Source organism: Capsicum annuum, chromosome 1, assembly GCF_002878395.1.
Source record: "Capsicum annuum cultivar UCD-10X-F1 chromosome 1, UCD10Xv1.1, whole genome shotgun sequence".
Lineage (NCBI taxonomy): Eukaryota > Viridiplantae > Streptophyta > Magnoliopsida > Solanales > Solanaceae > Capsicum > Capsicum annuum.
Window position 1 is genome coordinate 246,124,528 of NC_061111.1, and position 12,453 is coordinate 246,136,980.

The window sequence follows — 12,453 nt, forward strand, 5'->3', positions numbered from 1 at the left end:
CGGTAGAAAATCAAATAGAAGCAAGTCTAGAATTTCTTCATCAAACTTAATGTCCATAGTATTGTAAATCCAACATTTATTTTATCAAGAACATCTTATTATTTTCAGTCTTTTAAAAATACAAAATTTCAAGATGCTCCATAGGGACTGAGCATATGTCTTCCCAGAAATATGATTCAACATATTATCGTCAACCCACTTCCTTAATAAAATCGCAAATCTGTCTGTGCAACAAGTTTCACTCTTCACCGATTTTATTTTCATATTTTATATTATCAAAGATTGATTGATGAAAATTCTTGATATAGAGCAGATCTTTCATTTTTTCCTTCCAAATGACATAACTAATGCCATTGAAAGTAACAATTCTACTTGTGTTGGTTTTCATTGTTTACCAATAGTACAAAGCAAATCGTGGACTCTGATACCAGTTTATTGGGTAAACGCAAAATAAAAATAAAAATATTTATAGGAAAATAATAAAAATAAAATAAAAATAATGGCATCAAGAATTTTATGTGAAAATCCTTTTAAATTAGGAAAAAAATCAGGGATTAAGAGAAGCGATTGATATTACTATTGTAAGAAATTTACACTGTAGTCACAGGTATAATACTCAAAGTGACTACCACTGCACACTCAAAAGAAATAACCCTCTTTTGGATCTCACCTTACTTAAATATCACTCACTTTAATTTTTCGTTCACAGATTATTTTTTAAATCACAGTATGTAGAAAACCTCACTGTTCTCTCTATATTATTTTTCTCTCTGTTTCTGGTATGTTAAACCAATGAGCTAATGAGTTTAGGGATGGGAGTTCGGTCGGTTCGGTCTGATTGTTTTATATCGATTTTGGTTTATCGGTTTTCGGATCATTGGTTGACCTTCCCTTGAACCAGTCACGGAGCTCTCAACTGAGTTGTTTAGGTTCTGGAATTGGGGCTTTTGATTCGAAAAAATGTGGTGCGGGTTCATCTCTCTCGACCAGTTCAGGTGAGAGGGAGGATGTAATTCAGCTCGAACGAAGTGAGAGGCTGAAAGGGAAGCTCGACCTACAGGGAGAGGGAGGATGTAATTCAGCTCGAACGAAGTGAGAGGGATGAAAGGGAAGGCGCAGCTGGGCCATCCTGGACTTGAACCAGAGACCTCGCCCGTGAAGTAAATCATCGCACCTACGGTCCAACCAATTGGGAGAGAATCAATAGATTCCTTTTCGGGATGTGCCACTGTATGGAGGGCTCAGAGAGAGTATAAGCACTTTCCTTCACGCTGAGTGTGAACTTCCGATTTGAGGCTGCGCTTAGACCAGGAAGATTGCTTATGACATCAATCAGCTAGGTCCGTCCTATGTCGAATAGTTTGTCAATGCATGCTTCCGGGAGAGTTCTTTGAACTCGATTCGCCGTGTGTGATAGAATTGTTTGAAGGAATGGAAACTCCGTCCTAAGACGGATCAAAGAAGAGTGGGGAACCTCTCGCAGGTTTTTGGAATTCAACATTAGGAAGTGTTTTCACACCATCGACCGACATCGACTCATCCCAATATTTAAGGAAGAGATCGCTCCCTCCGGCAGTCCCTGGACGGCTCTCGGTATTGACAAAAATGGCAACCATAACCAAACCGAAATAAAATCAATTTGGTTCGATTTCTACAAATTTGGTTCGGTTATTTTGATTTTTTATTTTGATTTCAACATAAATGAAACGAAATGAAATAATCATAATACATAACGTCATTTTATTGTAGAGTTGTCACAGACCGTACACGACTTAAACTTATCAACACAACAGACTAGCATTGGATTTAGGTTAGGAGATAATCATAGAACAAGAATGGTAAAGATCACCTGCTCACCAGCAGAATAGAAAAGCAGCACTAACTTAAACTGACTAACACTGAAAGAGATTAAGAGAACCTTACTTTTGACTAGAACAAAACGTCGAAAGGAGAGTCATTGAGAATATGTAAACCTAGAGTGCAAAATATTACATCAATTCAACTAAAGTTAATGTAAAGTACCATTCTTCTAAAGAAAGGGCAAATGTACTGCTTACATTAAACATAGAATGAGTTGTGTCGCTATCAATGGTAAAACAAAGATTGATAACCTGCAGCAGAACACTGTAAAACCAGAATAAACCATGCAACTAAGGTAGATGATACTTCTTTCCCTTGTTGACATTGCTGCACCCAAGATAACTCCAATGCCAAGTGTTGAACCTACCAAAAGGTTGGGAACAAACCTAGAGAGCAAACGCGGCTCGAATGCTTTCTCAAGTTAGATATTATTGTTCAAAATATCTGAATACTCTTCAAATAAACAACAAAGAGAGAACAATAAGGCTTAATCAACTACATATACACTTCAAATAAAGAACAGAGAACAATAGGGCTTAATTTGTAGGACATTAATTACCAGAATAAGAGGGGTAAAAAATGTTGGGCATTTCACTTTAACTAACCAAGTGCAAGAATAATACAAAATAACAATATCTATCCACTCCAAATCGTCATTCTAATTGAAGATGGAAAACAATAATTTCTACAAGGATACCAATTTTTTCCAGTTAGGATTTTAAGTAGATTGAACGATTATTAAGCATAGAGAGATCACAAGTATATATATATATATACCAATCAACAACAAGCCTTTCTGAGTACACAATTGAAGAGGGACTACAAAAATCAGGTTCCAGGTAGTATAATATGACAAAAAAGCAGTAAGAGCAACCATATAAAACTTTTCAAAGTGCAAGTTGGTTAAAGTTGAACCTAAAATTATTTGCCCACATATTATCTGCCCCTATAAGGTCTCAGGAATATGGTAGCACTAGAAAATCATTCAAACAGCTCAGCTTGGGTTCATGTTGTGTCAACTCTACCCATGGTAAGTGCATTTATTTAGTCTTCCAAACTTTAAATGGAGAAATCAGTAACAGAATTAAAACTGGGCCTTTGATTAAACTGTAAAGATAGCAAAATAAGTTAAGAGATGATGAATGGTCACCACCCCATTGCCATTCCAATTTGTCAAATTTTTCGTCAGGAAGATGAGCTTAGGAATACTTCATCTGTCAACCACACCACTTGACCAAATCATAACACAAGAAAACATCTGCTCTGAGTAAGAATAATATCAAGTCCAACAGGTTCACCAACATCTATCCCTTTCAACTTTGCATACTCATAGAAACCTTTGTAACCATAAACGAAATAATAACCCCATTTGTGACTCTTCAAGTCAATCTCCTAGAGAGGATCAGCAGGATAAGCACATATGAAGTACTTGTTACTATTCACATTAGTAATTCGAATACAGTTTGATGAATAAGGTTCACACCCCAGCCAGATGTCTAGCTAGATTTTATCTCCAATGGAGAACAAAATCCCCGGCTAAACAGGCAAGTGCTGCCAGAGCCTGTGTCTCAGGATTAGCTTTGGTTTTCATTCCAAAAACTTCTTAATAGTTTCTCAAATGTAAAATAAAGCAAATGCAATAAACTACCATGTTAAATAGAAAATGCCATAAACTCACCTGAATACTCCTCTTTAGATACAATCCATTTTTCATCGAACACTTCATCAAACGACTCATAAAACTTCTATAGATCAGCAAAATACAATACAATACAGTACATTACAGATCATCCACATCCTAAGAAGTGTACAACTGAGAGAAAAAAACTTATAGTCCATAACTTATTAAATCAAGAAAATAGTAGAAGTAGTAGAAGAAGAACCCAAAAACAAACTTACCTACAATTCACATTTGCTTATTGACAACTACATATCAACAATGCTAGAATTCGTGCCGCTACAAGCCATTTCTGAAAAAATATAAGACACTTGTTAGTTGATGTGCAATATAACTAAGAATTTTTTTTAATAGAATGAACAGAAAATTATAAAATTCTTACCAACTTCAAGTTGCTCAAGATACTCTATATCTTCCTCGATATTAATTGGAGTAGATTCATTTCTAAGCCAATCTTGAAGACAAATAAGAGATTGCACTAGTTTAGGATTTAATGAACTCCTAAAGGGATCAATAACCCGACCTCCCGTGCTAAATACACATTCAGATACGACACTGAAAATGAAAATGGCTAACACATCACGAGCCATCTCGGCGAGAATGGGAAATCTTGGCTCATTAACTTTCCACCAACATAATATATCAAATTGTTCCGAATCTGGCTTAATTTCTTCAGCAAGATATTTTTTCAACTCGGATTTATTACTTGAACCTCCACTAATTTCTTTATGCTTCTCAAATTATTGTTTTGTTCTTATTATTTCGCTTCTTTGAAAGTTTCCATAACCACTTATAGATGAAGAATTCCCAGAATAAGTGGAAAATGATAAAGATGAAGAGTTTTTTTATTTCTTAACATAATGCTCAAACAAGGCTTTCATGTATGACTCCACTGAATCGGACAACTTGTCCCCAATTTCTTTTCCAAACATGTCCACAATTACAAAAGGAACATATTCAAGTTTGTTGCGGGGATCCAACACAGATGAAATAAAGATCATTTTGTTCATTTTCTCTGGAGTACCCCAATACTTTCTAAACTTTTTCCTCATATTTGATGCCACTTTTTTCAAATTAGAATCTTGATTTTCTATCATGTCTTTCAAAATCAGATCAAGCTCAGCAATTTTCACAAAGTGTACATTTGTAGTAACATAGTTTGAACCAGAAACTTTCAAAGTAAGATCATAAAAAGTTTTTAAAAATTTTACCATTGTCCTCACATTTTCCCAGTCCTCACTTACAAAGGCGCTTGCCTTACTTCCATCTTCACAAGGAGAGGTACGGAGATAATCCAAGAAACCATTATCATAGAAACTATATCTTTCAAATGCAAGCTCAAAATGTTGTGTTGTTTCAAGCATCAAGTATGTAGAGTTCCATCGAGTAGAAACATCTAAACATAAAGATTTATTACAAGTTATCAATTGAGATTCACAACATTCTTTGAACTTTTTAACTCGCGCGGCAAATTGTTTAACATACTTCACAGCTTGTCTCACTCGCTTGACAAACTTATCAATTTCCTTCAACCCATCTTGCACAATAAGATTAAGAATATGTGCCATACACCTCACATGAAGATGTTGACCCTCCATTATGTTAGTTCCCCAGTTACTTAATTGTTTAGACATTTCTATCAGTGTAACATCATTGAAACTAACATTATCAACTGTAATACTAAAAACAGTATCCAAACCCCATTCAAGCAAATAATTAGTAATAGAAGCAGCCATATCAACACCTTTATGACTAGAAATTGGATAGAAATTTATCACTCTTTTATGCAATTTCCAATTTGTATCTATAAAGTGAGCTGTTAGGCACATGTAGTTAATCTTTTGTATAGACGTCCAAGTATCAGTCGTAAGACAAACTTTTGGACGTACTTCTTTTAAAACCTTTTTCAAAACTTATTTTTCTTCATTGTAGAACTGATAACAAGCTCTTGTCAAGGTTCTACGAGAAGGAATATGAAAGTGCGGCACTGTGACTCTCATGAAATTTCTAAAACCTTCCTTTTCAACAAAACTAAACGGCAACTCATCAACAACTATCATTTGAGCTAAAGCTTTCCTACTTCGTCCTTGATCAAATGTCCAAGTACCCAATGCCCCTCCCTTTTCATCCGTAGAAGATGGTAGAAAAGCTAATTTTGTTTGACTATCTTTCTCTTTCACACCAATATTAGGGCGATTAGGGAGGTAAGGACATAATTTTAACATGTGATTATTCATCATTGAAGTACCACTAGAACTTGAAGCAACAACATAAATTTTGCCACAATACTTACATTTTGCTTTCTGAGATTCGGTTTTTCCATCAATAATTTTGTCAAACCACTGCCAACATTTTGCCCTTGGTTCCACGAGCTTTTTTTTTTTCCCGATTGTTCATCTTCAACCACAGTTTCAACTTCATTTGGAGATGAAATTGAAATATTTTCATTAAATGCTCCATCTTCACTTATCCTACTTCCAATCTGCGAAAACAAAATAATTTGTTTATTAGCTCTAAGCCTTTAACCTTAAGTATCAAGTTAAATGAAAATAATTAATAAAAAATACGAACATTAGACATATTTGAAGGCTGACTAATCGTCGGAATAAATAATAAAAAAAAAAGGGTCTGATTGCCGGAATGTCACCTGCAACCAGTCGATATTTTGAAGAACTCAGCTAGTCAGTCACCGACTCACTGGTTACAAAACACAAACACCAGTTACACCCATCACAAATCGCTGCCTCCAGTGTCGTAGACTCATAGTAAAGAAAGGGAGTCTTCGTCGTTGTTGTCACCGACGTTCTATCGCCCCCTTCCGGTGTCCTTGAGTCCTTGACTGATTGGCGATTGCAATTTGTAAAGAAAAATAGGTTTAGAAACGGCTGCTATGAAGAACTGAAGAATGAAGATATATCTAATATGTTTTAGGTTTAGAAAATTAGGGTTATAAAAAAATTATTATATATTTATTAATTTATTATTTATATATTAAATATATTATATTATATATAAAATAAATTAATATATATATATATATATATATATGTTATTAATATAATTTTGGATTTCGGATTTTCGGTTTAACCGAATTTTATTTTTCAAAAAACGGAAATGTATAACCAAAATTTATAAATTAAAAATCGAAACCGAACAGAAAAATTGAAAAGCTGAAACCAAATTTAAATTTCGGTTTGATTTTTTGATTTTTTTGATTTTAATCAAAATATGCCCAGCCATATGAGCTCCTTTTATAGGCAAAAAAATGTCCATGTCTATGTCATCATTGACATTAGAAAATCATGAAAATCAAATCTTTTTTCTAGCCAATAAATGTAAGCTTGACAATTTCTTCTCTCTAATTTCCCCAAGTTCTTGTTTGGATTGAAGACACATGTCATAGTTTAAAATTAATGATTGAGATTTAATTAGTTAAATCAAAGTTCTAACCATAGTTATCTTCTTCCATGTATTTGTGGCTTAAATATTTTTAATAATCTATTATATCTTTCTTAAATATATTAAACTCTTTTCTTTTTATCTTTGAACAATTTTCTGTTGGTTTTTTACTTCTGTTTTTTTTTACTAATGTTTGCCATTTTTCTTAAGTAATGTTTTTCAAATAAAAAAATAAAGATTGTGACTTGAAGTTTTTCTAATTTTATTTTCTTTATTTTCAAAAATTTCATTCTCAATTTATTTAATTGCTTAACGTACATTTTAACAATGGTTTCAAGAAGGGCTCGAAAAGCCACTTATAAAAGGGAATGAACTCCATTTTATGAAATACCGGTCGCACAATCACTTAGATTTCATCATCAATTTCTTTGACTGGCTATATGCATCTACATACATATATATTTTTATAATTTTAATTCTCAGTAATGAATTGACTCACAGTAAATGTCAAATAAATTCATTATACATATGTCGAATTAAATATAAAGATTATGCCAAATAAATTCATTATCCCTATTGTCTTTATACCTTTTTTTTTCCTAACGTCTGCCATTTTTCTTAAGTTATATTTTTCAAAAAAAGATTGTGGCTTGAAGTTTTTCTAATTTTATTTTTTTATGTGCCAAATAAATCCATTATACGTTTTTCGGATCAAATATAAAGATTGTGCCAAATAAATTCATTATATTTTCTTTATGTAACTCTTTTGAATTCTCAACTAGAAATTTTTTTTTTTAACTATATTATGAATTTTAAAAAAATAAAAATATTTAGGACAAGTTTTTAATATATATTTGTGTCCATAAAGATTTTTTTTAAAAATATTGAGTAAAAAATATAATGGATATTTAAGGAAGAAATATAACTAAATATATGGAAGTAGATAACTATGGTTATAACTTTGATTTAACTAACTAAATCTCAACCATTAATTTTAAATTATGATATGTGTCTTCAATCCAAACAAGAACTGGAAAAAATTGGAGAGAAGAGAAATGGAGAGGAGCCGGATCCACAATTTAGAAAACAGACATGCAACAAATATAAACTTTGTATTTCCTGCATTTTGAAGGATGAGGCTGGACCCGACACGAATATCATTAATATGAGTAAAAGGTAAAATTGTAAAACTAATCATTCAATTTATAAATTTTTAATCACCTTATAAAATAAAATATGCCCAACTAAAAGGAGATGGAGAAAGTAATAAATTACTACTTAACTACACTCATTGAAAAGATTCACATTTTTACTGCTTCATTAACTATTGATCAGTTAAAACCATAATTATGTATGTGCCTATAAATCGTGCCATTCAAGAGCCTCAAGAGAGAGCCAATTAATTTTTGGTAATTAAATATGGTAAATCAATCTTCCAAGGCAACTAGTGATCAATCATTAGGAAGACAAAATGTAGAAGAGCTCCCTCAACTTCTCATTCTCCATCCGGGGCCTATTTTCTCGATGCACGAAAGCCTTTTCGAAAAGAAATTTAGTCTTCTTAAAGCATGGGAGTCGCCAGAATCTATCCACCATTTCCTAACAACACACGCCCAATCTACGAGGGCTATTCTTTGCTCTAGTGTCACTCCTATCACCGCCGAAATCCTCTCTCTTCTACTATCCCTCTGTGTTATCGCCTGTGAGAACACCGGGGTTGAGCTTATCGACTTGATGGAGTGTCGAAAAAGGGGCATATATGTCACCAATGCTGGCCCCGCTTTCAGCCAGGATGTTGCGGACATGGCTGTCGGGTTGTTGCTCGCTGTTGCTATGAGAATTCCTGCTTCTGACAGATATATTCGAGCTCGGGGTTGGTCCGATCATCAATGCTTCCCTCCTCGTACTTTCAAGGTTTGTTCTTGCATGTTTCATGCTGATATCTCAAATGATGACTCAACTAATAGAATCAGTTATTATATCATAAAATAACTGTGATTTTTAGAGATAATAATTACTTTATCAGTTGAGTGAACATCTGATAAATAAACTTTGAATGTTCCTCTCTTTAATATGAAATAGCTTGACAACCTTTCTGACCCAGGCCCACATAAAATAATAATGGATCGAGAGATCAATACCTATTTTTGTGTAAAGAAAAACTTTAATGCACTAGTAAAAATTGTAAGCAACGTGTTATCATATGTTCAAATTCATTAAAGTTATGAAAGATCTTTAATCTATACCTGATATTATTATATTAAGTAGAGAAAATGGTCTATTACCTATGTTCAAATTCATTAAAGTTATGAAAGATCTTTAATCTATACCTGATATTATTATATTAAGTAGAGAAAATGGTCTATTACCTTTCCAATTTTTATTCGAAATTTCAACTACACACTCAACCTTTAAAGGTGACTTATTATCCCCTAAATTTATTTTTACCGAATTTATTACCCCCAATTGCTGACGTGTCAACGGACGTGACTACACCGTCCATGAGCACGTCAGTTGAGTCCATTTCACTTAAAATTCTTTATTTTTGGATTGCCACGTCATTATAATTGCCACATCATGTCTTCTTCTTCTTCTCTTTTTCAAAACAAAAATTCAAGAACTCATTAATGGAGTTCATCATCTTTCTCATCTCCAAATTCTGATTAATGGTGTTTTTTGATAATTTGAAAAATGTTATTACCGAAACCAAGAAACACTTGAACTAAGAAAACAGTAAGATTTCTCCGATTAATGAATTCTTGAATGAGGAACTCCGATTCAAAAAACTTGCAAAAATTCAAGAACTTCTATTTCCTCTCTTTTTGCTCAAGATCGCCATTAATGGCGAGTTCAAAGTTTTGAATTTCCACAATGCCATATATAATTTCCAACAGAACCCACGTATAATTTTCAACCCATTTCTCCAATTTTCTCTATTTTTGCTCAAGATCCGCCATTATTGGCGAGCTCAAAGCTTTAAATTTCCACAATGGGGAAGAATTCGCCATTAATGACGATCTTGAGCAAAAAGAGATGAAAAGCTTTGAGGAGCATTTATCCGCCATTAATGGGTTGAAGAAGAACATACGTGTGTATGTGTGAGGTACATTTACACACTCATTTTCTATTTTTGACCCAAGAAGATGAAATTGGGTTGAAGAAGAAAATGAAAAAGGGGAAGCAAAAAGGAAATAATAATGTTAAATAATTAATTTTTTTAGAGTAAAAAATAGAAAAAATGAAGTGGCATGACGTGGTAGCGCATCACACCACATGCCCAAATGACTGGTTATCAGTTTTCGAGGGGGTAATAATTCCACTTTAAAATAGTTAAGGGTGGTAATTATTCTCCTATAAAATAGTTCAGGAGGGTCATAGGACCTCAGTAAAGTATAAGTGTGTAGTTGAGATTTTGGGTAAAGATTGAGTGGACTTTTGACCATTTTCTCTATTAAGTACTATTATATTCATAACTCTCATACTCCAAATACGTTCACTTTAATAATTTGAGACTTTTTTTAGGTCAACAATATCTACTGAAAATATAACTTAAACCAGCTAAGTGACTTTTAGGTGAAATAACTACAAGTTGGATCGAAAAGAGAGTGGACTGAGCATCTTTTTTCAATTTCAAAGATTTATTAGTTGAATAACTTTTTGAGATAAATATTTTTTGTTAGAGTGACCATTTGAGAAATTGACTCTACAATTTTAATCATATTTAATTATTTGACTATCTATCCTTTCAGCTGCGTGGCAAACATGTTGGTATTGTTGGATTTGGAAACATTGGATCAGAAGTTGCAAAAAGGTTAGAGGCCTTTGGTTGCAAAATTTCATACAACTCAAGGAAGCAAAAACCATCCATCCCATATGAGTTCTATCCACAAGTCATTGATTTAGCCTACAATTGCAATGTCTTGATCATTTGTTGCGCCCTCACAGACCAAACGCGCCACATGATCAACCGAGATGTGTTGAGATCCCTAGGAGAAAACGGGATCATTGTGAACGTTGGGCGTGGGCCCATCATCCACGAACAAGAATTGGTCACGTCTCTAATGAGTCGAGAGATTGCAGGAGCTGGACTTGATGTGTTTGACAATGAGCCTAACGTGCCCAATGAGCTGTTTGAGTTAGACAACGTTGTGTTGACCCCACATAGAGGGGCATTTACGGAAGAAGTATTTTCCAATGCTTTCAAACTTACCATGGCTAATTTGGAAGCTTTCTTCTCCAATAAACCCTTGATTACTGCTATCAAGCAATATGATTGAATGTTGTGCCCAGATTAATTAAGACACGTAGAATAAAATAAAACGTCGTGCTCAATTGTATTCTTATTAGTTTCACCATTAAATCGACATCCTCATTTTAATTGTGGAAAAGAAAACACGATTAGTTCAATAAATAGTTGCAAGGGATAAGATGTAACCTTTAATAGCATTCACCTTCCCGCTCCACATAATCATTTAGTTTTCGAATTAACTCCTAAATGAGAGAAATAGATGGCTAACAACTAAATGACTATCTATTTTACTTGTTAGTTCGATAGGAGCATGTTTTAGGCCGCACATGATGTCGATTGACAGCCGATTCTAGGATCTCAATCTCAGGGATGGTAATATTTTTTTATTTGGGCGCGTCTTGGTTGCTTGCGTACCTTGTTCACTTTAAAAAATGAATTCATTTTCCGGGGAATGCCCGAGAAAGTTAATATAGACAGTCATTTTTCCTTATTTTGTGTGCGCTTGTGAATTTAATTTACGTGGACGGGTTACCCACAAGTTCAAGATTCCATTCCAATATTCAAGTTTTGATTTGATTTTGATTTCCAAATAAGATCACCAATTTACCTAATTACGACTAGGTCAAAACCCCACAATTTAGGTGTTGTATTGGTGATTTTGATGATCAGCAAACTATTTTGCAAGGGACCTGGTCCGTGACTTTCTAATCCAAGTTGTAATTGACTTCGTACAGTTATAAATTGTACTTTTCTGCAATTGGTTGGTGGCACTGCAGCAGAGGAGCAGTAGGCTTGTCCAACCTCGATCAATGACAGGCTACCTAAGTGTTGCTTTCTCTTATAAGAGCAAGAAGTGACTAGAGCAAATTCTAGTTTTTGCAATCACAAGAATCTTGTCTCTCATAGAAAAAGCCATCCTTATTCTAAGAACATCGCTCATTTTCAACAAAGGGACCTGATTGAATGTTAGCAAGTCTTTGTTGTATTTTTGAGTCTTGTTTCTTTTATTCTTAAATTGTAAATCTCCTCCTGTGTTATAAAGGATAGTCGATGTTGAACTTGTCTAAGTCTTTAGGTTGTTTCGTATTAACTAGATTCAGTTGTCACATCATCTAATGTTTAGTCAAGTTCGGGTTCTTCAGTAATTGTTTGGTGTTTCTCTTGGGTTGAGTTTTCTAGGAGTGTCAACTAGAGTTAAATGATGTGTTGGGTGTGGAACAGTTGTTGCACGAGTCTTGTAGCAGGATTATTAAAATTCTACGCGGTA

At 33.8% G+C, this 12,453-nt stretch overlaps 2 protein-coding genes across 2 annotated transcripts; one reads left to right on the plus strand and one right to left on the minus strand.

Moving 5' to 3' along the window:
• Positions 1-4,383: 4,383 nt before the first annotated feature.
• Positions 4,384-5,274, minus strand: LOC107862593 (zinc finger BED domain-containing protein RICESLEEPER 2-like). The gene has a single exon (XM_016708219.2). It carries the CDS (start codon positions 5,272-5,274, stop codon positions 4,384-4,386), a length of 891 nt encoding a protein of 296 aa, XP_016563705.2.
• Positions 5,275-8,334: 3,060 nt separating this feature from the next.
• Positions 8,335-11,402, plus strand: LOC107862599 (glyoxylate/hydroxypyruvate reductase HPR3). Its single transcript, XM_016708230.2, has 2 exons — positions 8,335-8,851; positions 10,687-11,402. The coding sequence occupies exons 1-2, from the start codon at positions 8,357-8,359 to the stop codon at positions 11,212-11,214; spliced, it is 1,023 nt and encodes a 340-aa protein (XP_016563716.2). The 5' UTR covers positions 8,335-8,356; the 3' UTR covers positions 11,215-11,402.
• Positions 11,403-12,453: the final 1,051 nt, after the last annotated feature.

Bases quoted from the DNA above. Each gene is read 5' to 3' on its own strand.
- LOC107862599 (XM_016708230.2), top strand. From the start codon at position 8,357: ATGGTAAATCAATCTTCCAAGGCAACTAGTGATCAATCATTAGGAAGA. The intron at 8,852-10,686 runs GTTTGTTCTTGC...CTATCCTTTCAG, and splicing joins TCCCTCCTCGTACTTTCAAG to CTGCGTGGCAAACATGTTGG.
- LOC107862593 (XM_016708219.2), bottom strand. From the start codon at position 5,274: ATGGCTGCTTCTATTACTAATTATTTGCTTGAATGGGGTTTGGATACT.